General features: G+C 35.0%; 1 protein-coding gene across 5 annotated transcripts in view; it reads right to left on the minus strand.

The window, feature by feature from the left end:
• Positions 1 to 2,748: 2,748 nt before the first annotated feature.
• Positions 2,749 to 26,599, minus strand: part of LOC149806446 (uncharacterized) — an 84,019-nt gene continuing 60,168 nt past the window's right edge. For all 5 annotated transcript variants that reach the window (XM_089953424.1, XM_089953414.1, XM_089953394.1 and 2 more), the window contains 5 exons: positions 25,697 to 25,834; positions 24,849 to 24,893; positions 21,987 to 23,457; positions 15,980 to 17,563; positions 2,749 to 14,163 (listed from right to left, as the gene is read on the minus strand). In XM_089953424.1, coding sequence (XP_089809550.1) covers positions 14,147 to 14,163; positions 15,980 to 17,563; positions 21,987 to 23,457; positions 24,849 to 24,893; positions 25,697 to 25,834 — 3,255 coding nt within the window. In that variant the 3' untranslated portion in view covers positions 2,749 to 14,146. The remainder of the gene's footprint in view (positions 14,164 to 15,979; positions 17,564 to 21,986; positions 23,458 to 24,848; positions 24,894 to 25,696; positions 25,835 to 26,599) is intronic.

The following is a 26,599-nucleotide window of genomic DNA, read 5'->3' on the forward strand; positions in this document are numbered from 1 at the left end:
AGAAGAAGAAAAACCCAAAGGCCCTTTTCAGGGCCAGCCATATTTCTCGAAAAGAGATAGCCTTTCCATTGCCTACCCTTTTTTTAAATTATTTAAAAAAAAAAAAATCCCATGTTCAATTCCCCTTGTCCCTAAACAAGCCCAAACTCTATTCCCCATGTTAAATTCCCATTGTACGTAGAGTGACCCACGATTTATTCCCATATTCAATTCCCCTTGTACGTAGATTGTCCCACGATTTATTCCCATGTTAAATTCCCCTTGTACGTAGATTGACCCACGATTTTTCACCATGTTAAATTTCCCTTGTACGTAGATTGTCCCAAGGGGTTCTGTAATGCTAATTCCCATTGTACGTAGGGTGCCCCCCCTTACTACTCAAGTTTTATTTCTCGAACTCACAGGGCATTAGAAATGACATGCAGGTAAGTGGAAGGAATAAATCAGTGAAGCTGACCTTGAAGATAAAAGTTTTACTGTCACAGAGGTATATCTAAACAGTAAATAAATAGCTAAATGTTAGCATACGATGGTTCATGCTTGAAATTCAACAGCTTTCAAAATATAGATCAGAAACAAAAACGATCCTGAAATATAAATGTGTCCTTAACCAGTGAATATGGTTCTCCAAAATGCAGAATGTAACGTATCTAATTGTGACAACATACAAGTGTATAAACGTTTCTCAAACTTAATTCATAGGTTACAAAGCAGAAACTACTGGCCTGTGACTTTGACCTTGAAGACATGACTCATGGGCACAGCCCTTAAGCTCATATGGCTCGAATGTATTTGAATGAAAGAAAACTGATTCCTGACCTTGACCTTGATTATCAAACTCCACGCACTGTATGCAATTAAGATGGATTAGAAGTGGCAGCATAATGTAGAACCAATTTTGTTTGTGATAGTCATGGTTCCTTTGCTTCAACATAGAGGTATTCCAACTGGGAAGTTCCCAGGTGATGGTTCTTTGCTTCAACACAGAAGCTATCTAACTGGGAAGTTCCCAGGTGATGGTTCCTTTACTTCAACACAGAGGTTTTCCAACTGGTGATGGTTCCTTTGATACAACATAGAAGCTATCTAACTGGGAAGTTCACAGGTGATGGTTTCTTTACTTCAACACAGAGGCTTCCTGGCTAGGAAGTTCCCTGGCAAGTCCAAGTCCTCGTTTGTGTATTGGATCAAGCATCTGCTGGTAATATTTACACAATGCAGACATTTTATTCAAAAGTACACAATCAAGCCACAGTCGTTTGTAGAAATGAAAGTGGGTGGGTCTGATAACCATAGGTTGTAACTCCACTGAACGCTAGTGTGTGAGATTTGGATTTTTAACGTAGCTTTAATAATTTTTCAGTCATATTGCTACGATGTCTGCAGTGTGGCAGTTTATAGCGATGTCTAGTACTATGGCATCATGCCGCAGACATGTAGCATGACGTTCCACCCAGTCACACTATCCTGACACTGGGCCGACCAGTCCTAACACTAACCTCTTAATGCTGAGCGCCATGTGAGGCAGCTGTTAGTGCCATTTTTGTAAGTCATTCATATGACTTGGCCTGGATCGAATCCATGACCTCCCACATCCAAGACGGATGCTCTAACCACTAGGTCATTGGAGTGGTTTTGAACGCTAGTGTGAATGCTGACTGAATTCAGCCAAGACCTAATTGTTATCAATCTGCAAATGCAAATAAAATTTACTTTAAATCTAATAATCATTAACACATTAACCCCTAGAGGATTTTGTCATTTTTGCCTGAAATTCGAGGAGGAAACACATTTTGAATGCTATTCTAAATACATCCAAATACATAAACTTCTAGATGATTTTCCAATAACATAATGCCTAGTTGTGTTAGAAACATCGTTTTTCATTGGCTATTTGAATCGTGCATTAGCAGAAGGGTAAAAGTTGGAGTTCTTTTTTCTTTCTTTGCTTAATAGACCCATTATTTTTGTATCGAGATAACTCTTTATTCCAAATGCCCACATTATCCTACGTTTTGCAAAGGTTCATCTGTCTGTCTGCAGTTCATACCAGTCTGCCTTAGATCTGTAACCAAACTGTATAAAATCCGGACACAAAATCAGAATCCGACCATGGGCGAATTTTGGGTAGAAAAAAAAAATTGGGTCCAAAAAATGAGGTTTTTTCCTTTGTATTTTGTAGTGCAATTAGAAATTCCAGATTATTTGGTATCATTGTAGAGCTACATCTGTCTACCTTTCAATAAATACCACCCACTTTAGTGCATCATACATGACCTTGACGCCACAGAGCTCGGCAGTAGGCTACTACCTCCTGCCATGTAAACTCGTCGCCAGGGGTTAATGTGTTAAAGGAGTTGGTATGTGGAAAAGAAAATGGATGGGTGTGACAATCAGGGGTATTAACTCCGCCAAGTGATGACATGGAAGATTCACAATGAATTCATGAAAGGTCTAAAAATTATGCTTCAAACCAAATTTGTCTGCAATCCATTATTTAATGAATCTATTGCGTGGCAATGATAGTGGGATGAATTAACAGATCAATGGAAAGCTGAACAAATCTAAAATAATGTTCCTTACTTTATGTTGAAGGGGACAATAAATAAACAAACAACCCATATTTCTATACTGTTCATCCCATGAGAAAAATAACTTCCAGCAGTATTAAAATGGAAAAGTCTAAAACTGTAGTGCATTTGCATGTATATATAGTCAAACACAACAAAGAGAAAGAAACAAAAAACATTTCTCATAAATAAAACTGTCAAATTTATTTTTGTGGGAGTTCATACAGTCAATCATCACTTGTATATTATGGTTGTGCTAAAAATATGAGCAGCAAATAATAAATAACTAAAATATACATGTATGACATGGGAAAACACTTGCACCAAGCTAACAAAGGTGTCTAATTTATCAATTCACATGTTCAAAATATTCAACAAACCCTCTCATAACAGAAAAAGTACAAAGAAAACCCTCTCATAACAAAAAATTACAAAGGCTTAGTAAAATTGTATTTATTATAAGCCAAGACTTAATTAATAAAGACATGGAGCAAATATTACAGTATGGCACTACAATGTGTGCAGACAGCACATTTTGCATGCTGTTAAACTATAAATTTAAATAATGAAAAAAAAATACTCAATCATTGGACTCTGTGTTCTTGAAAATGAAGGTCTATAGATCATTGCAGTTCAAGGTTAGTTAAGGGTTTTGTACTGAAAGATATTACCCTAAAATGAAGGTCTATAGGTCACTGCAGTTCAAGGTTATTTAAGGGTTTTGTACTGAAAGATATTACCCTAAAATGAAGGTCTATAGGTCATTGCAGTTCAAGGTTATTTAAGGGTTTTGTACTGAAAGATATTACCCTAAAATCAACATAAGACTGATAACATCAGTAAAAGCAGGTCCTAAACAAAATGTGATTTATGTTGAAAATGCACTTTGTGCTTTACTTTGGTGTCATAGCTTTCTTCCACCTTATCAGAAATGAGAAAAAATTAACAGGAAACATTAAAGAAAAAAATGCAAACAAGAGACCATCTAGTCTGCCTTTTTATTTAGCAACAAATTTAAAAAAAGACAACTTTTAAAACCGAACCTAATCAAAGAACATTTTACAATTGGCCTAATCAAGGTTGTGGATGGAATGATATGTACAAAATATTACCATAGTGGGCTCAACAAAAATCACATTTTTTGGTGGAAAAATGTTATGTATGTCTATCTTAACAGACCCAGCACATTTAAAGTCCAACTATTAATTTTTTTGAACATCAAAATGAAGTATGTGTGAAGGCTGATCAAAGGCCCATAATATGGTTACAAAATTAACTGTAATATCCGTATGCCAACTTATGTAATTACAAATAGATACCAATACAAATTTTCATTGTGAAAATAGCAGCCAACATACTGCTTCTGTTAATTCATTCGAAAAAAAGAGGATTCAATTTGAGTTCAAAAGATTTCCAAAGGGAGGGAAAAAACATATATGTCCAGAACATTACTCACTGAATGCAAATGTAATATATAGATGTACATCAACCACCAGAATGTAAAAACAATTGCATGCAAACACAAGTCAATTTTAAGTGTCAACAAATACATAACCCCAGCAAATTTGCTGGTTCATGAAACAAGTAGACAGATGGCATAGTTCATTTTCTATTTTGGGTCAAAACAAAATTCTTTCAGGATACTGTATATTAAGCTAGAAACAGAATTTGCCTGCACACTTTCATTCATAATAAATCCATTTTCCTTACGATTTTAAGTTAATCATTCAATCAAATCAAAGTTGTCAATGTAATAAATTTAGAATCAGAATTTCAACATACAACACAATTTTAAAACAAAATCATTTATTCTATTCAGCTCTGAATTTCAACCAAAAATGTGTGGCCTGGGAGGAGCCTGTATACTTGCATACACATCATATCAAATATAGACAAATTAATAAATAATGATGTCGAGTATAATAGATGGAAAGTCTCGACATTATTCATAAAAATGTGTATTTCTCAGATAAGCACATGGTTAATGATACACCCCCACTTTCTCAATGTATTGAACATTCTTAAAAATTGGTGGATTAAGTTAACATGGCACATTAAGCAGGGTCAAAGGAATGAATATTAACTGTTAGATAGTGAAAATCACATGCAAATACCAATATCCTTCTAAAGACAATCAAATATTTTAAATGTTTTATGACTTATAAACATAGAGTTGATTTTAAAAAATTCATAAACCATGTTGGCAGAAAATATTCAAGCAAATACTTTTTTCAACATTTTTCACTGAAATGATTCTGCTGAAGCACTACACAAACAGCTGTCAGCTTCCAAAGGAGATGAGCACTCCAATTCTAATCATTTCCTCCAAGGATTGAAAATTGAGTTATGTCCCTTTATGTATCTAGACTGGTTTTTCCAGGGCCAACAGGCCCATTGAGGTAAATAAACAAAGGTGCCTATTATTACAAATACTAAATATTCCTAGTAACAGAGAGCAGATGGCATGCTACAGATTTTCAGAGAGATAAATGCCTTCAGAAACAACAAAATTATCGCAATGGACAAAGCTGAACTTAATTTGCCTGCTTTTAACCACATTTTAAAACAATTTGAAAAAATAATTTTCAGAATTATCAAATATGCACTCAAAATGTTAATTCCAGCGTTCACATGAGCACAATTAAAGTTTCATATAAATTGTTTTGTTCAATTTCATTTTCATACAGGAGCTTAAAACAGTATTTATCAGTCCATGCGACCATCTCTACATTATTTTAATTTGAAACATTTTATGAAAAACGTATATTTTCTTAAGATAAATTTCAGTATAAACATTAATTTGAAGACCCAAAAAAACTGATTGTAAAATTACAAATCTTAAATGAAGATTACATTTTTCACACTTATCCCCGTGTTGGATTGGCTCATTTGATTTAATGAATGACAATGTGTCTCGGGTATTAGGTTTGAATCCCAAAGTTCTTCTTTCTTATCTATAACCAGTTACATTATTTTTTTGTTATATAAAAGAAATTAACTGGCATTTTACTAACTTGTTTTATTATCTGGACAAATAATATAGATACAACTAAAAATGATGCCTGTTTTGTCTTAATGTCTGAAAATACATTTGTGTAGCCCTATCTTTTACTTGCGGGCGATCCTCAACCTGCGTTTCACAAACTGTGGGTTTTAAGAAACACCAGCACAGTAAGGCTATCACCATTAAAAAAGTTATACGAGGAAATATTCAACTTGTGTATAAAACGGCAATAAATACATACATAATATATTGAACTGACTTGGGTTACCAGTCATGCAAAGAAATGCAGTGAGGATGAATCATCATTAAATCCAGCCTTGTCCCGTAACAAGCACATTCCCATTTTCATCACATTTAAAAGGCAGAACCTGAGGGTTTATCATGGAAGAAATATGATATAAAGCAAACAGCTGTTGCATGATATACTAGTAAATCTGGGTTTATGCTTTGTTTTCTCAAGATTTCAAGTCAACTGCGTCCACCCTGAAGTGCCAAATACTGGGTCTATAAAGTTCATGCAATAGGCCATTACAATACTTTTTATGCTCTTGGATTTACCTGGAGCACCAGCGAGTGTTCATCTACTTGATGGACTTGTATGGATTAAAGCAGGTATTTAATACAAAATCATTTCAGCCACATTTAGGGGCAAAACTATGCACCTGAAAAAAGTGGTATGCTCTGACCTCATTTTCCTTAAGATCATAAACAGTAGTCTGTATATTTTCTGCATTTAAAAAAAAAGTGGATTTTAGTATTTTAATGTCAAAAATCACAGAAGTACAGATACACATAAAACAAATGGATGTTACATGGCACAATAAATAAAAACTGTGCAGAAAATTAGGTGTACTACATGACTAGGATATATAATCATCACACAACTGGCAACAAAACTGCATGTATGTATATATGTACAAGTACACAAGTTACCATTCATTCACAAGATGGTACTTCCTGAGATGGAATTTTATTTCATTACTCTTCATATATTTTTCTAGAAACACCAGTTCATTTAACCATTATAAAAATTCTGGTTACAAAATAATATGTATATCTTTAAATGACTTATACGATATTGTATATCACACCAACTCGTTCCTGAGATATTCCGATGTTTCAATGACTTGGAATGGTTAATCTCATTTGTAAACAAACGTACAAGTCAATTTTCAATTGCAAGTATGATTGTGCAAAATTGGATGGAATCTGGACAGAATCATTATGGGAAATTTTAAATTTACAACATGGCATAAACAACGATACAATCATAATAAATGAACATACAAATATAGTTATCATTGTTCCTTTGACTGACAGGTTTCTTCAACCCCAAACAACACAACAGATCAATCATTATCCCACATATCGGAAGTGGCGATATTCTTAGTCTGTCTATCCATCCAGCTGCCTGTAACTCTTAACCCTTCCAAAACTTCAGAGTAGTCAAAAATGACCCATGTTTTTAGATTATTCGTCTATCTGGAAATCATTTGTAAGATAACAACATTCTGTATCCCTCCATTGGGGTTCCTATGCAGCCATATCAAGCAGACACATTATACAAGTTCTGACTCTTGGGTAATTGTTCAAGTGGAATGAAACCAGATGGTCCAAAATTATACTATTTCAATTTATTTAATTCATATACGTCAGCCACAGGATTTGCAGACAAATGTGAAATTTGTGAAATAATACAAGTAACTTTTCAAATAAAGCAGTATGAAAAGAAACTATAAAATACTGTCATGTGACCCTGACCTTTGGGATAAGACCTCAAACATGCAATCCACCTCAAGTAACTTTTCATATAAAGCAGTCAGAAAGGAGACTATAAAATACTGTCCTGTTACCCTGATCTTTGGGATAAGACCTCAAACATGCAATTCACCTCAAGTAACTTTTCATATAAAGCAGTCAGAAAGGAGACTATAAAATACTGTCCTGTTACCCTGACCTTTGGGATAAGACCTCAAACATGCAATCCACCTCAAGTAACTTTTCATATAAAGCAGTCAGAAAGGAGACTATAAAATACTGTCCTGTTACCCTGACCTTTGGGATAAGACCTCAAACATGCAATCCACCTCAAGTAACTTTTCATATAAAGCAGTCAGAAAGGAGACTATAAAATACTGTCCTGTTACCCTGACCTTTGGGATAAGACCTCAAACATGCAATCCACCTCAAGTAACTTTTCATATAAAGCAGTCAGAAAGGAGACTATAAAATACTGTCCTGTTACCCTGACCTTTGGGATAAGACCTCAAACATGCAATCCACCTCAAGTAACTTTTCATATAAAGCAGTCAGAAAGGAGACTATAAAATACTGTCATGCGACCCTGACCTTTGGGATAAGACCTCAAACATGCAATCCACCTCAAGTAACTTTTCATATAAAGCAGTCAGAAAGGAGACTATAAAATACTGTCCTGTTACCCTGACCTTTGGGATAAGACCTCAAACATGCAATCCACCTCAAGTAACTTTTCATATAAAGCAGTCAGAAAGGAGACTATAAAATACTGTCATGCGACCCTGACCTTTGGGATAAGACCTCAAACATTAAATGCAACATATCTAATTACATGTAACCTAGTTTCAACCACCTATCATGTTCAGCTGTTAAGCTTTAAACCAGAAGGGCAAATGTGACTGAAACTTGAACCATGACTTGTGACCTGGGCTGTGAAAATGGGACTCTCAATGTGGTTTACGACGCTTTTTAGTGATGATATACAGTTATATAAAGTCTCATCCCTACATCTCAAATGGCTCCATAATCACAGAGCAGAAAGGACAAGTTGAGAAAAACTGAACATGGAAGACTAGGAAAATGATGCTGAATATGTGGCACACAATGCACATTTAAATGATGATATCTATATAACAAGTTGTATCTCTTATTCTCAAACAGATCAAAAGTTGTAGACTTGACAAGAAATCGAGATGGAAAACAATACAGCGGTGTGATCTTGACCATGATGACAGGAGTCCCAACATGTCACACATTCTAGTAATGATGTAAATGTACAGGAGTCCCAACATGTCACACATTCTAGTAATGATGTAAATGTACAGGAGTCCCAATATGGCACATGTCACACATTCTAGTAATGATGTAAATGTACAGGAGTCCCAATATGTCACACATTCTAGTAATGATGTAAATGTACAGGAGTCCCAACATGTCACACATTCTAGTAATGACGTAAATGTACAGGAGTCCCAATATGTCACACATTCTAGTAATGACAGGAGTCCCAACATGTCACACATTCTAGTAATGATGTAAATGTACATCAAGTTTTCTCACCTAATCTTAAACTACTCCCAAGTTACACATCAGAAGGGAAAGGGCGATGGAAAAAATATTAAGCTGTGACCTTGACGATAAGCAATCTTATGCAATATGTCTTCAATAATGTACACGAACACCAATACATTAAGGCTACAAAGAACCAGCAAAAGTGATGGAAAACAAAAAATGTAATACACAATGCACCAAGTGGTGTACATGCGTAGAAAATTCCTTCATATACTCTCAAACAGCTTTAAAGTTATAAAGTGGAAAGGTGATGGAAAACACCAAATGATGGAAAGTGGAAAGGTGATGGAAAACACCAAATGATGGAAAGTGGAAAGGTGATGGAAAACACCAAATATTCAGCCATGACCTTAACCTTGAATATAGGACCCCCAGCGTGGTACATGACACTCAGTCTAGTGATGACGTACAAACATACCAAGTCTCATTCATCCGAAATGATTCTGTATTTGTAAAGTGGAAGGGAAAGTGTGACAGACATATGGACAGCACAGATTTGATGTTCCCTGTTTTGCTTAGAAAAAGTGACTGACAAATAGTCATTTCCTGTTCATGAATGGATTCACAATCACATATAACTTGTACCATATTCACTGTAATACTCATGCACACTATAATAAGTGCACAACCCTAGTTTTGGTCAAAATCTGCATAAAAATAGCTATTTCTATGTGCATGGTTCTATCTTGGCATGCCTGGTGGGAGAGAACTAAAATCCATCATCACAATCAGAATCAATCACCATGCATGCTGGATATATCATTACCAATTAGACGTGGGTTAAATCAGTCTAATGGACTGCAGGTTATAAAGGGCATGCCCATACTGGGATAGACAAAGAAACTCAAGAGTGGAACATTTGCCAGTGATGAAAATAATATTCATCCAGAGATGTGTATGGATGTGCATACATGTGATGGGGACACTTTTATTACATCACTGGTTAATTCAAAAGAACATTTATTCCAAGAGAGGCTTGTATTTTGTTTTTTTAAACCAGAAATTCAATTATTTAAAAGACCATTAAAAAATGAAGTTGGAACCTTGTAAATTTTATACAGGTATTTTAAACTTTCCACATTATTTGGTGTATTCAGACTAGCTCAAAATATAGAATAAAACATTAAGTCAGATTATCAAATTAGGCTCTCATTTGGGATCTTGGTCTTTTATTCTTAGCTTCTCATTTTTTAATCTTCTTCAAACTGTTTTAATCATTTGTTTTTGGTTACTTGATTCTGTAAAATATAAAAATGCCACAGGTTCCATGGCTGTTTGGTTTAAATATCTTAATATACATGTGCAGACAATTAACATACTTGCAAAGTGATTCTCAACTATACACCATACATGTAATATAAAGATGTGCAGCGAGGCCAGTTCTCAAGAAATTCAAGTTCTTATAATTTCAAAGTGTACAGTGTGGTATTCCATTGAATACAGTACTGTATTTACTCACTTTCAAGTCGAGTCCTAGCAAGAAACACATACCCTGATATGACATCACTCAGTGCACTGGCAGATCTGGGTCTGTGCAGTTGGATTTGACTTATAAGAAAGTATATATGGTATAATATGGCTATGATCCAGTTCATTTGCTAGTCAGGCTTTTATTAGTCCTTTTTTGTTACAAATTCTCATGGAGACACATTTAAAAAAATAATTTTTTAATTCATGCCATTCATTATCAATTATTTCCACTACATACTTTTCATCCATTTAAGAATATTAAATTATAACACTAATAATTTCTACCAAGTAGTATGTGTAAAAGAGAGGAACCTGTTTACAACTCAGCCAACTTCCAGCATGACAAAAGTTGTGCACCACACAAACTCTGACATTATTTCATTCAAAATTACTTCTTTTGATCACTGTTTTACTGTCATACAATGCAGCATCTCTATTCAAAACATATATGCAGAAATTAAAAAATCTACAAACAGCAAGAATTCTAACCTAATCTTGCATTAAATGGTCTTTTCCATAAAAGCCTGCCCTCTTATGTAGATCAATCCATCTGTAATCAGGTTGCATTAGACGAGCAGATTTTTCTATTCAGGCTCTGATATTTGTTACTGCAATGCAGATTTCTCAATGATAAACAAGGTCACAGGATTAAAAACCACATTCAAGTATCTACTTTACAAATTTACTACTTGTTCTTTATCACTTGTAGCAATTCTAACTGAAGGTTGTCACTGTACCCTAGTTTGAAGTATCTGCCCCCATGTGCTGATAATAATGGATGATATGTGTTTCTGATGTCACATGTTTATTAAAATGTGCAATTCTGCTTCATGCATATCTTCAATAACACACCTGTGCCCAGTTTAGATATTTCTCTGGATTTCGTAACAGCCATATCTAGCACAAAATTCAAAATGAGCACAGGACAGGGTTGTGTTATTCCATGTGAATTTACAAGGTGCCAAACAGGATTTGATCTGGTAGTTCAACAGCCATGGGAAATACAGCTAAATGTATAAAATGTATTCTAATGTGTGCAAACAAAATTATCTGCAGAATTTTACAGGTTTTAGTGAATAGACAAGATCAGCCCCAAAACTGCTAGTCAATCTCATTACAGGTGTGGGGTTGATTTGTTGTACAAATTGTACCCTTCTGAAAGAGTCATTGTATTTAATGACACAATATGTATGCTCCACATTAGTTGATGAAGTCCAATATACACACACACACACACAAATTTAATTTACCTTTCAAGAAAAACTATGGGCTTATGACAGGGACAAGATTATATAACTAGTTTGCCAACACAATTACAAGAAAAATGGGAATATCTTAGGAAAATTGACAAAAGTACCACTTTCAAAGTTTGTCCAAACCTCAGGGTTGCCCTGCCAATATGATGCAATTTATGGGCAGTGTGCTATATCAAACAGGGGCCATAACTGGCAAGCTGTTGGAAAATCGACAGAACCGAGCATGATCTAGGTCTTTTTAATGCAAAACATAACACCGAAGTCTTGTTTCCATTCATTAAAGTCTTTAAACAAAATTTACAAATGACAGGTCATAACAAGACATACTGTGATGTGACAAGACATGATGGAATGGACAAAGTAACATTCTGACTGGTGCACAGATATGGTGGGAGCATAATAGAAACATTTACATACTTGTTGAATAACTACTTCTTTTTCATTTTATCTACTGGATTTTTAAAATTTACATATCTAAGCAATTTATTGTTCCATTTTTTCTGGTATAGGTCTAATCCAGCAATTAAATTATAATGGTTGTTTATCCAATGATGCAAAAGTAAATGTCAAAAAGTATAAACCTGTGTTTAATAATTTAGTAAAAATATGGAAACACAAGAAACGTTCAACAAAGGATCTTGAACAAAAATGGAAAGTAGGAAGAGGGGCATTTTCATTCCAGGTATATAGCGAGATCCTTCTTTCATACTGAAGTTAAGATTGATAGAGCATCTGTAACTTATTGCAGGGGTGCACAACCTTTTTCGGCCAAGGGCCAGATTGCATTTTCTAAGACCACACAAGGGCTGCAAACGTTAATTTCTTTAATATAATTACTGTTCACGGGCCCACTTTCTGTGTTGTTTTAAGCTGCCCTAAGGGCTGGACAGAACATATTCATGGGCCAGATCCAACTCGTGGACCATGGGTTGTCCACCCCTGACTTATTGGATAGCACTTACAAAATCACTTTCCAACCTTAACAAAGACCTTAAAACTGAAAACTTTACTACAAACTTTGTAATTACTTTACTGCACTATAAACTTTCATTTTGAAGAACCATGCACAATGAGTTTATAAAAACTGCCATTTAATATTACAAAAACTGCAACTAACGTTATCATCTACATGTTCTACATCTCAATAAAATTCAAACAACAACAACAAACAAATGGCGTCAAAGCAAATTCAATACAAAAAATAATGCAACTGGATGTTTTTCCTCACATTCAAGTACAATGAAGTTTTACAGTAACCATGGCTTGCTACTCAACGACCTAAAATTAAGAAAGTCATTTTCTTTTATCCTATAATGGTTTTAAATCTCAAATTAAATCAAGTTAACTTGTCTACAACAAATTATATAATGGCCACATGGCACTATCTGTAACATTGATTTAATATGCAACCAAAAGTGTCGGCCTTTACATGGATATTTATACTGGGGTAACTCTATAAATACAGACTAAATATAGGTCAAAGAGACAATTCATTTTGTTTCATACAACATGTGTGACCTGTATGAATAAAAATGAGCCTTTTCTTTCTAAGCTAAAGAGCTCAGCTGAAAGCCACACGTTAACAATATCAAAGCTGCTGCCTTATTGAACACTGGGAAAATGACCATATGTACTTGCTTATAAGTTGAATCCAACTGCAAAACTGCGCAAACCTAGATCTGCCATTACATAATGCACCAGCTCATCTGGCTCTATGCAGTCTGTTGGGAATAATCAGTAGAACAAACAAAGAACTTGATCTGTCAGTGTATTATGCAATGGCATGTCTGGGTCTTTATTGTTTGCAGTGGAACATCACTTATAAGTGAGTACATACAGAATCCCAATCAATGATGTTTTTTCTACAACATAAAAATGAGCAGAGATATATGTGTATGAATGAATGCAATCACAAAAAGTGTATACTAAATACATCAAATATTCATGTCTCATAACATTAAATTATGCAATTTCACTCCAAATATGCAGAATGTTTTGCCATTATGAATACACTAATGGACCTTTACAATGGTGTGTATAAACTTTAATTTACATGTATATAAATAGATATGTCTATTGAAATGATGCACTGATATCTTCACCATAATTATTACAGACTACCTCATAAACCAACAATTCATTTCTTAAAACACTACACAAACACATACACAGAAGCATGTAAAAAGGTCTTCAAGTTGCAGAGCCAAATATATTTCTTGACTAACACATACACAAGGATGATCTATACAAATGCTATGCTTCTAGGGATGAAAAAAACGATACTGCAGGAGGTTGTAGGAGTATTTCAACTGGATCAGGATGGTTATTTTGTGCAATTAATCTCTCAGGCTGGTGTTATGATCTGGGCTGGATAAAAGATCTTTACTTAGGTCTGAAAAAAAGTTACTCCTCGTCTGTTTGTACATTGGACCCTCAGCACGTTCTTCTGTCAGATGCTGGTGTACTACACAAAAGTTTCATTGCACTTTTAATCCGATATCATTCCCTCGTAGTAACTATCTCATATTCCAACCTATCAAAATAAAACATTTTCTTATGCTGTACTAGTCTGAAATAAATTACCTCACAATACTGAAATCAGTCTTTCCTTCCAGAAAGGTTCTGTACATAAATGGTTTTGTTATAAATTATGAATCATTACTACTGATGATAACAATGATGCCATTGCACCCATAAATGGTTTTGTTATAAATTATGAATCATTACTACTGATGATAACAATGATGCCACTGCACCCATAAGAATGATATATATATATATATACTATGTACAAAGTGTATTGATGATTCTCCACTCTTGCTCATGGAGCTGCAACTCATTTACACCCCACTAAACTGTTTTATCAAGGTTTACTGATGGAGCCAGGTTAAGCTCAGGGGTTTCAGACTGATTAATCCAGACCTGCCAAACCTGATGAGTCCATTTCAGTAAGGCAGTTGATTTTTTCCTGCAAGATTGGCCAGTTTTCAGTAAGTTGTAACAAAATATCAATAACTGCTATTGTACAGCTGGAAAATGTAATTAAAAGTTTGAAACAGGGTGGATAAACAATGTTCAAGTGAATGTTTGTAAAGTACACGTAGACTTTATTTACCACTAGTACAGTTGCACAAACTTTAGTTCCAAACTCAATGGCTTGTTGCTATATCTCAACTTGTCATAATTCTTGTAAATTCTTTTTCCATTTCACATGATGATGGCAATTATATCTCCTGTCACAAGACATACTCAATTTGGCATATATGTCAAATAAATGTAATTGTATCCTTTCCAGATTTTATTCAAAGGAATCTGAACATTCATGTTTATTCTTCTGCGTTGATTATTAACACCTTTATAGAGACTTATTTTCCCTTTCGTCTTAAACATGTATTGCTTTCTGGATGCCATTTTTTAAATATAAATTATATAATCAACAGTTTGATCATATAGACGCATGAACAAATAAGTGCAGCTTAAATAAAGTGTCTGGGGTGCTGCTATAAAGTTAATCTGGTTCCCATACTAATTTCACTAATTCTAATATGAAACCCAGATTCAAATCAAACACTGATCAACTGATTATCCAGATTTTTTGGCAATGATCATTTCCCAATAGTTTTTGCTTGCATGCCCAAGTCCATATTTTAAGGGTAATTTTCTTAAGATTTATGGCAAAATTGTAAGGGTTGGCAGGTCTGATTAACGACCCATGGACTTGTATCCTGCTTGAGTCCATTAGGTATATACAGCCCAACCTGTCAATAGCAGCCACCTATGAAGACAAACTGGCATTTCTAAACAGGTGACCTCTGTATAGAGATTCACGTTTCAAACTTGGTTTCTGAACAAATATCAAGCCCTGAATACCATTATTATATTTATTATTATTATTATGTTATCAACAGATTCAGTTGACAGCACTATTAAAGAAAATCATACAATACAGGTAAATGTTGTTCTCTACTCAACGTTTATTCCACACGATTACTGTATACACGTCCCCTTAAGCTCTACTATAAATGAAATCATTACTGACTCTTTAAAAAAAAATGAAAAGTTTTTTTGTGTGTGGCAAAACCAGAAATTTCTAAATTACTGTCATCGACTACCCCTAACATAGTCATGTCTGTCAACTGTGAAAATTCCATGATAAATGAATATTGATTACAAACTAAAATTAAGTGACTATCGAAATTTGAGTACAAAATTTTTGACTAAACAGACTGCAAGTTTGCCAATGTCAAATAATTCATTTTTGAATGCAGAAATAAACAAAATAAATGAGTGTATTCCAAAGAGATGAAAATTAGGGCTAAAAATCAATAAGTCAATATTGATAGCATTACCTGACTGAAATGCTCCTATACCGGGCCTTATTCCACTATGGTCCCCATACAGGTTAAGGCGTGCACCATTCTGGAGTCCTAGCATTGTTGTCATGGAGGGTGATTGCTGTGGAAACTGGCTGAAACCTGGACCACTATTCTGAAGTGTAGTATGTTGTTCATGTACAGGACCTCCACCATTTGGATTTGGTAAGGCTGTTTGATTTAAAACAGTCTGCCCCCTTCCTAATGCTCTAGGACTAGACATTTGACTCCTGAGCCCTATTGAATTTCCGATCATATTGGAAACACTTACTGGGCTAGATATGAGAGAGGTGCTATACTGAGCCATGCGAGGTACGTTGTCCTGCTGTGGTGATGGGTGTGACTGGCTGCTTCTTGCTGGTGTTTGTGGTGGCTGCAGTTGTTTTTGGCTGCTCAATGTGAGTGGCACAACTGTCCCTGTTGACCCAATAGCACTTGGAGGGGGAAGCTGAATTGTACTGCTCCGTGATGAAAGAGGTGGATACAATGGAAGCCCTGTCTGAACAGGGGAACTGATTGCAATGTTGGGAGGTTTTGAAAGGTCAGGAAATACTGTAGCTCCACTAGATACAACATTAAAAGTCTGAATTGTGATATTGCTTGGATTATCAACTGTGTTTAATTTAGGTCCATTACTCATAGAAGAGACCTGGGCTTGAGCTATTGTTGATGGAACTGTCTTTTTCTGTGCTGAAGTGGGGACTCCCTGAGTAGTGTTAACAGTCATGCCTAGGGGCAGGCCATGTATGTTACTGATAGACCTAGTGGAGCTGCTGTGTTGAAAGTTGAGCCCTGAGTTATTGATGGTGAGTATCTGAAAGCCTGTTGTGCCATTTGCAGTCTGAGGTAGAATGGCCATTTGTAGAGGCACAGCGCCTGGCTGTGGGGTTGTCATGGCAGCAGTGGCAGCTTGTGGATTTAAGTTTGCAGTAATAAATCGCACACCACCACCACATAGACTTGCATTGTTTACCATATTCACATTACTCTGAAGCTGGTGTTTCACCGTTCCACTCAATGAGATTGGATTAGTGATACTCGTGTAACCATGTGGAACAGTTGGGCTTAGGTTTCTTATATTCCCATCTGAGTGAACCCTGTTTACTTTTTGCATTTGATTCACACAGCTCACAAGAAAGTTCTGTTGTGCAGATGACTGAATAGATGGTTTCTGGGGCATTGGTTTGGAAGACGATGCTTTCTTTACTAACTTCTTTCTCCTGCCACTTCCATAGCTAGAGTCTGAACTTGAGGAACTGCTGCTCTGACTACGTGAAGAACTTCTGCTATGTAAAGAATCACAACTGGAGCTTCTACTTGACGAATGAGATCTACTTTTTCCTGAACTTGATCTTTCGGGTGAGCCTGGAGGGGAGTTTAATGGAGATCCAGGAGGAGTTTTAGGTCCCCTGTTCAGATTTCTCAATTCTCCTCCGCTGTTTAGGTTATTTTGGGCACTCTCTAGCTGCCGAGCCTCCGAGGAAGCAAGTTCCACAAGAGTGTCAAACCTGCTGGCAGGTCTTGAGTCAACACACTTCAAATGGTTTCCGGACACCTGACCTGAAGTAATTCAAGGAAACAGATCATGTAAAAAAAGTTATCATTTCTTTTTTACATATACAGTGCAACCCCACTATAATGCGAGTTCAGATGTAACATGGTCGTGGTGTGGCTGCCGAAATTTTATATATTCATTCACACAAGAAAAATATATATTTTTTTTTTCAAAGTACAGGAAATAGTGTGTAAAAAATTTATTATCATTATGGGGACGAGATCGTGTATGAATTTAAATTTAATATGATCGTGGCGTGGTTCCTGAAATTTTAAATACCTGTGTATTTTTCTCGTACCTGGAATTATTTTTTTTAAGTACGAGAAATAGTGTGTAAAACGTTTATTATCATATTGAGGAAGAGTTTGCATATGAATTTTAATATAATACAATCATGGCGTAGCTTCTGAAATTTAACAATATCACCAGTGTTATGCCAAAATAAACATTATCGGAAATGTTAATTATTACTGGTCCATGAGTAAAGCAAGTAAGTTGTCTTTATGATTGTCTTCAATTAATTCAGTATACAATTGTTGCTCAAACAATTGCCAACAATGTGTTACTTTTTTAACTGCATGCAAAACCAAGCAGCAGACGCGGTGGTTTATAAAAGATTACCATAATTTAATAAACATCGAAAACAAAAGTGGCCAACATGTTTGTTGGGCTTGGTGGTCCTATTAGACACAATCAGTTGACCAGTAAATAATGTCCGCTTTATTAGCTGGAAATTGAAAGGGTATGAAATTGTACATGCATTCAACTGAATTTTTTATTATATAAAAGTGACTTGTGACCATTGTAGGACAACTGCACTTAGTTTTCTGGTTTTACATGGGGATGGTGTTTGTTTATGCACTCATTATTAATTCCCTATTTTTTTTTAAAAAATATTTTACTGTTATGGAAAAGCAAGTTCACAAACTCGAGTTGTTTTCTGCACTTTGCACAATGATTAGTATATTAGTTTTCATATGTATCTTTCAATATTCACAAAATCCGAAGTAAAAGTTATATGCACGCTGAAAGCATGTGTTGATTATTAATTATTCTTCCTTTAGTGATTCAAACGAATAGGTGTACAAGCGTTAATTATTGGAAATTTGCAATGGATAAATGTAAACGGAAATGCATATGAGAACATTTTAGCAGTATTAAGTTTGTACAGACACCGTTCATAGACCCTGAAACGTAATGAACCATAGATGTGCTTTGTCTTTCTTAACCTAATGTTGCTGTTAATTTTTCCCATTGAATTCAGACACATAATGATGTGTGACAAAATTATTGAATAGTTTAAATATGTATGCAATTTTTGCAATGGAATTACATATATTATGGATTAATTGCAAGCCCCGACGATACGATATCTGACGGCAAGTAAATGGTGTTGATACTCTGCTCATGCTGTATATTAGATGCTGAATTCAGACACAATAATCTGGGAAATTTTTTACTGAATATTGTAAATCTGTGTGCAATTTTTCAATGGAATTACATACATTATAGATGAACTGTATGCCATGGCAGCACGTTAGTAAATGGTGTTCATATCCTATTCATCATATTCATTAGACATGAATACATGTATATGTGCCAACGAGTTATTCTCTGAAAAAAGTAAAATACTGTAAAACCCCGCATTAACACGACCCCGATATTAACACAATCCAATTCTGTTTGGACCCTAATTATCACATTATAACAGGATTCCACTGTATGTAGAATATCACATCTACGTCTTTAGCCACCATGAGTTCTATCAGAAAACAAAAGGTGAATCTTATGCCATATTTTATCTAGACCAGGCCCTATATATGTGAAACTTTGTTAAATCATGAAATCAGAACTAAAAAAATCTCATAGGATACTTGAATATATCACTGATATTTATCATGCAACCAGAAAACTATGCAAACCCTGACATTACCATGATTTTAACTATGATGAACCCTAAAATTGCTATGATTCAAACAATGCCAAACCCTGACAACGGCATGATTGGAACTATGTCGAGCCCTAAAATCACTATGATTTAAACAATGCCAAACCCTGACATTACCATGATTTGAACTATGTTGAACCCTGACATTACCATGATTTGAACTATGTCGAACCCTAAAATTACTATGATTCAAACAATGCCAAACCCTGACAATAGCATGATTCAAACAATGCCAAACCATGACATTACCATGATTTGAACAATGTCAAACCCTAAAATTACTATGATTCAAACAATGCCAAACCCTGACAATAGCATGATTTGAACTATGTCGAACCCTGACATTACCATGATTCAATCTATTGTAGTATGACATAATTTTGTGCAGCTCAATCTTTGTGGTTCTTTAAAAAAAAAAAATTTGCTTCTTAAACTCATTGTTTTGTCAAAGTTTGCATATTAGCAGATTATTTTGAGGTTTAACCTCTGCAAATACTCTAAATAATACAAAAAAGTCAATGATGCCTACAAAAATGGCAGTCACTTGAATGTTTCTAACAATACTACCATATGCATGAGCACAAATAAAAGACTCAACAAATTCAATCCTTGCATTGTCTTTTAGTCTGAATGAATATCACTGAAAACAGATGCAGTAAACACTAAAACAATAATACCCCCTCTATAAGCACAAGTTAAACACGTCAAGATCAATCACTTACACCTCACTTTTGTAATAGTGCTCAACATTAAAGAAAGCCATGCCACCGAAGTGTGAAAATGCTAACTAAACTGAAACACAGTGGAATCACTCCTAGTTTGTGCCTGCCTCATGTACAGACCAACTTCAACCACTAGATTTGACAATAAATAATAAAGAGTAGAAAGAAAATTAAAATAACACCCCAACAACTGGAATATTAAACAGTTCACAGAGGACATCATGGAAAAGGAAGATGGTACTGATGACAATTAGTACACTATCAGTGAACCCTGCAATCTCATAAATCAAGCCAGTTTACACTGAATGGATAATTATGGCTCACATTACAATGAGTAAAAGATTGAACCTAATTATTAGTGGTTCTGCGAAAGCTGGATTTGTTTAATTCTGTAATTTGGGGATTATTTACCTGACAAGCATTTGTGTTATTATGAGACTCAATCAACAGTATTGATATAGCAGCTTTGTCCAAATATCATTGAAGAGTGAGCTTTAATACTCTGCTGTAATTAGTACATATGTATATTCATTAATAACAGTACTTCAAGCAATAGTTCATATTAAAGGACTGTTGTTCTTATGGATTAAAATTCCATGGATAAAATGAAATATGCTTTCAGGAAGATTTAAATTTTTCAACAGTTGTGACTGAATGAAGAATCAATTTGAATAAATATTAAAAATAATTTTCCTATACTTGCATTTATTATTATCTTTCATTTTCATTATTTCAAGCATTTGAATACCTTATGCTTCTTCTCATTTCTCTCTATGCTTACTCATCTCGCCTTTCGATTTAAGGCAGTGAGCAGAAATTAAAGCTACGGGATACCTCTGTGATATATGTGCATTGAAACAATATAAAAGGCTTCACAATTCTTTTTTCAAAGCATTACAGTAAAACATAATTGCGTAAAAGCTAATATTCTATTACCAGATTACAGTACTGACACTGATTTTTCAAATACCAGAAGCTTTGTTAATCTTTACAAATTAAAGTTAGAAAGTGGGTGGGATGTGTCTGCATCTTATACTATTGGGGGTGTGTGTGTCTTTAAATTTGTGGTTTGGGTCAAACAACACCAAAAAAATTGGTCCATGAAAATTTCTTATACTACAGTTAGTAAAATCCTAAAATTACCACTATTCAAACAATGCCAATACCTAATATTACTATGATTCAAACTTTTTAAAATCATGTAATTACTAAGATTCCAATGATGTCAAATCCTGAAATTATCAGATTTAAATTATGTCAGAGGTGAATTTTTTGCTCAGGAAGTTTCAAGAATAACTCATTATAGATTTCACAATAGACAAGTCATTAGATAAGATGAATGAAACATACGAGTCTGGCTATTTATAAATAGATTTCGGACAATTGTCAGAGAACCCTAAAGGTATTTTAATCTCAATGATTTTTGCAGGTTTTTGTGAGTGTAGGACCTGAATTTTGCTTGCACAACATGAAAACAAGACTGCTTTCTTGGAGAATGATACTATTACATAATATGAAATACAACTTAATGCATACACAAAGTATTATTGTAACTAAGGTTCAAAATGAATCGGTGTGTCTTCACCATCACTCAATTTGTATGAAAACCCCAATATTTTCATCAAAGTTCTTCACTGTACATGTTGCTGTTCTAATCAATAACCTGTCATGGAAATGTCATTTTTTAATGGAAAAAAAAATCTTATGCATTAAGTCACATGGCTAAGTCTCTCTCAACCAGACTTGACTAAGATTTACCTTGTGGAGTCATGTTAATAATCCTGGCTGTAGTGCTTCCTGCTGCAGAATCTTTGTTCTTTTGTGCAAATTCTGATGATGAAACTGATGCAACACTAACAGGCTGTTTGGTTGTGATCAAAAGGGTAGTTGGTTTGTTGGATTGTGCAGTCATTCCAACTATCTGAGCCTGGTAGCTCCTACCACTCGTATCTATAATGATCTTTTTGCTCCCTGTATCACAAGTAGGGTCTGATTTTCTTTTGATGCCTTTTAAGTCTTCTTGGGTATCACATGTATTGGAGGATAGAACAATGTTTTTCTGTGAACTGGAGATCGTTTTGATGTACATTTTCGCAGTGGGATTTGACTGTGAAGCACTCACTATTGCAGCTGCTAGATTAAACTTTTGGGCTGTTACCCTTGAATCTTCCTTAGGCCCTGACTGCTTGGAATCAAATTTATCTGAATTGTTTGAAAGAGTCCTCTTTCTGGGAAGAACAAGTTTCTCAATGGTAAAACTTGTCTTCTGTTGTGCTGATGCGGACTGATTTGTATTAACAACAAAATTAGATGCAGTCCAGGAGGATGATTTGGATGTTGTACTAGATACACTAGTATCTTTCTGGTCATTATGACACAGTGGCTGTCCTGACTGACTTCCCTGGCTTTCTGAACCTGGGCTACTTATTGACGATACACCACTATCTTTACTTATACTATCTCTTGAATCTGTTGAACCTGATCTTTTTTTGGAAGCAATTTTTGGTTCAAATTCCTCATTTAGTCCCTTTGATATTGCTCCCTGCAAAGTACTGTCCAGAAGACAACCTAAAGATAAGATAGGGGAACCTGCTGGGTGGAGATCATTTAGATTAATAGTGGTAAGGGGGCGCATCACAGCTGATCTCAGTCCATTAACCTTAGCAGCCTTAATTCCACCTTTATCAACAACTGGGGTTGCAGGTTTAGTTTTTTGTATATTTGAGTCAGTTCTAGTGTTTTCTAAAAGTTTCCGAATTGATAAATTTGCAGTTTTGTCAGTGTCTGATGATGATACTGAGGACTGAGAAATTGCTGAAGCGGGCTGTGCAATGCTCGAACTATCCTCAAAAATGTCATTGCTGGTCTGCTTTGCTGGCTCTCTCTGACCTACAGATATGCTATCAGAGAATACAACAGGTTCCTGTTTCACTGAAATTTTCTGGCTGATGTTGTCTGATGAAGAAGGTTTTTCATCATTCATGTTATATATATTTTCCTTAACCCTTGGGGACTGGCTTCTTTTCCTCTGTTTTTTCTCAGATTTTCTTCGATCAGATCTAGATTGCCCTTGCACAACATTTTTGGCACTCTCTGCAGCACGCTCAAGTGAGAACAACTCAGTTTCCAAGTGTTGGGCTTTGCACAGAAGCTTTTTTCTTTCTGAGACTGACTCGCTGACTTCTTTCATAAGAATATTGTGCACATCTGTAGCTTGAATATGACCATTCTGAAAAAAAAGAGAAAATGCTGTGGTTTTCAATTCAATTTTTGTATCTGTTTCTTTGAAATTTCAAGAGAGACATTGCTGCTTTCCATCATTCACCTGGCTTATATAACTTAATTCACAATTTCATTAAGAAGTCTTAAGCAGTATTATAAGAACACAGCCTACCTAAACTGTCCCATCCCAAAGATAAAGGCATAATTAATATTCATAGTCTCTAGCCCACAAGTCCCTTGGAATTTATATTACATTACTGCATTTCGTTAGCAATAACTAGCAGATTCTTTGAATATGTATTTCTTCTAAAACACTTCTAGATTTTAATAACCAAGAGTTTAAAAAATGCCATGGTCTAAAAAAAAATATGTATGAACAAATTTAATTCATGAAAAACAAACAATAAACTAAACTTTTAAAGACTGGTTTGTTTGTGGTTTTGAATGTCATTTTTTTAAAGTACATGACAGTCTACTTATGGCAGTCAGTCGATAAAAACCATTGGAAGAAACACCAACCAATGCGAAGCTACTGGCAAGCTTGTAACACTAAACAAGTTCTTTAACAAAAAAAATTATATTTTCTTCAGTTAAAAATAACATCTTATTCATTTTAATCTCTCAGTTGTATCATTATGCTCAGTTCTGAAAATTATTCTACTGAATTTACATACTGTGTATTCTAAAATGTATTTTTTAATCTGGCTTTCCACAACTTTTGCAATTAAACAGGATTGTAACACCAAACCTATATTTCTCACTAGTCAGTATCATGGGTCATCTCTTTTTTAAATGATAGGAGGAGTGAGTGAGTGAGGCAGCAAAAGATCAGGTATTTTAAAGTTAAAAACACTGTTTAAATTGCATATAATTTGATAAATATTTCTGAGCTAAATTTTATTATTATGCATGCAGACATCTTACTCAAAGTAAAACTCATTATACCACCCCATAATATAAATGTGGATCTTGCATTTCATTGAACTCCTGCATGATCTTGATCACATAAACCTATATTACAAGTTTTATCAAAATGTGATCTGAAATAAAGGATTTCCTCATCATTACACAGGGATGTCACTTAGTATCAAACTAATCCAAGGCCTTTATGTGACATACCAAGTCTGATTGAAAGATGATGAACCAAGAAATGAATGGACAAGAGTAACACAATCTGCTTCACTTCCATTGTGATGCACAGATATTTCTAAGCACAAACTAATATTCTGAAATAAGCAGGCTCTTGGATCAATGCAAGTTAATTCATCCTCCCCCTCTGTTGTACATGGTATGGTAAGGGGTTCTGTATTGGCTTTAGATTTTCCTTGTTGTCCAAGTCTACATGTGTCTAATCCTTCCAGCTGCAACTCTTGTTGAAATAGCCTGAATGTTACTTACCTTTCTGCCATTACTTTTTGCTTGTGCTTGGGCATGAGCCTCAATCTATCAACAGAAAAAAATCTGGATTAGAAAATGCCTTTCCAGATATTACGTTAAACATTTTAGTGTTTCATAATAACAATCCAATATACTATTTTGGATGAACAGTTTGTAACAGGTGTAAAGGTTTAGCATGGTTTTTTGTTGTTGTTCTTTCTACACATCTTGTTGCCTTTACAAGACAACACTTTGAAGGCTACTTCATGCTGCAGCAAGTACAGTACATTGCTAAATGAAAAACCAAGGTAGCCAATCATGATTTGGAGTTGGGTGGGGTGGGAGTTGGATCAAACCGGCACCTTCTAGTCATACGTTTAATGCCTTAAACAATGTATTACTGTGGTTCCCCAAGTATGGACATCAGAGCATACAATGGCTATTAGTAAGATGATTGGGAAGTTTCCTTTTATTTCCATCTTAATCAAATCCAAATTGATCCATCACAGACCTTTGATATGTTTTAAAATAACTCGATGAATCATCCATTTGACATCTCTTCAGATACAGCCCACGTGTAAAAAAGGGTTCATAGAAAACTATATCTTGCCTGCATACAGTCTATGTTTTATATGTGTTTAAATTGCAAATTTTTTACTCATGATGGACATTGCCAGAGGTAAAAGAATCCTTGTGTCAGATGCTAACAATGACAAGAGAAAAAGAAACTAATCAGTATGGTTAATTGTTTACAAGGCTGAAACAAACCAAACATTCCAAAGTCTGGCAGTTATGAACGACGATTTTTTAAATACTAAATAAACAAAATGTTGGAATTCTCCACCCCTGAGTTTGGCTAATCAATTTACCATTCGTAGATTCTCCTTCTCCAGGTCTGCTATCTGTGCCTGCAGTGAATGTGTCAATGTCTCTAGCTCCTTTTGGTGCCGCACTATTAGTTTGGCCTGCTCCATAAATTCCTCTGGAGTGTCAGCTTGGATTCCAAGCTAAATGAGACAAAAATACATTATACTAATACCTGTGTTATTTTAAGTCACAATGTTGAAAAATATGAATTCAATCATATCTTTGTGATAATTTTGAGTAAAGTGAACATCACAAATGAAAATCGACTGAACCCAGTTTTACTTTTGTATATATGTATGTATTTCATAACTGCATTTTCAGTAATTAAATTCATGCATGCATTTGTTACTTTAATAATCTTACAATTCATTCACACAATAGAATTTAAGTGGAAGAAGCACATTTCCTGCATTCTAATTTCAAGCCTCGGGCTTGGGATATATTGGCTTTAAGTTTTTTGTTAATATAACATCCTCTAAGTAGTGAAAACAACAAACTAGGGCAAATTAATTGTGTGTATGTGTGTGTGTGTGATTTAAATTTTTCACATAGCTTTAAAACATTTTCAGTCATACTGCTAAAATGTCTGCAGTGTGGCAGTTTATAGTGATGTCTAACACAAGGGCTTCATGCCAAAGACACCCAGTCATATTATCCCGACACCAGGCTGACTAGTGCAAACATTAACCTCTTAATGCTGAGTGCCTACTGTTTGGTATGACTTGGCTGGGGATTTTAATCCATGACCTCCTGCATCCAAGGCAGATGCTCCAACCACTAGAGTGGTCAAATTAACGGTGAATGAAGGAGATTGTCAATTAACTTTTCAAAAGAAGGGTGTTCACCTGCTTGACATTTGTTCCAACAAAATAAAAGAGCAATTGGTCAAAACACCTTAGCCACAG

The sequence above is a fragment of the Sinohyriopsis cumingii genome, chromosome 1, assembly GCF_028554795.1.
Source record: "Sinohyriopsis cumingii isolate HCF-2022 chromosome 1, ASM2855479v2, whole genome shotgun sequence".
Taxonomy (NCBI): domain Eukaryota; kingdom Metazoa; phylum Mollusca; class Bivalvia; order Unionida; family Unionidae; genus Sinohyriopsis; species Sinohyriopsis cumingii.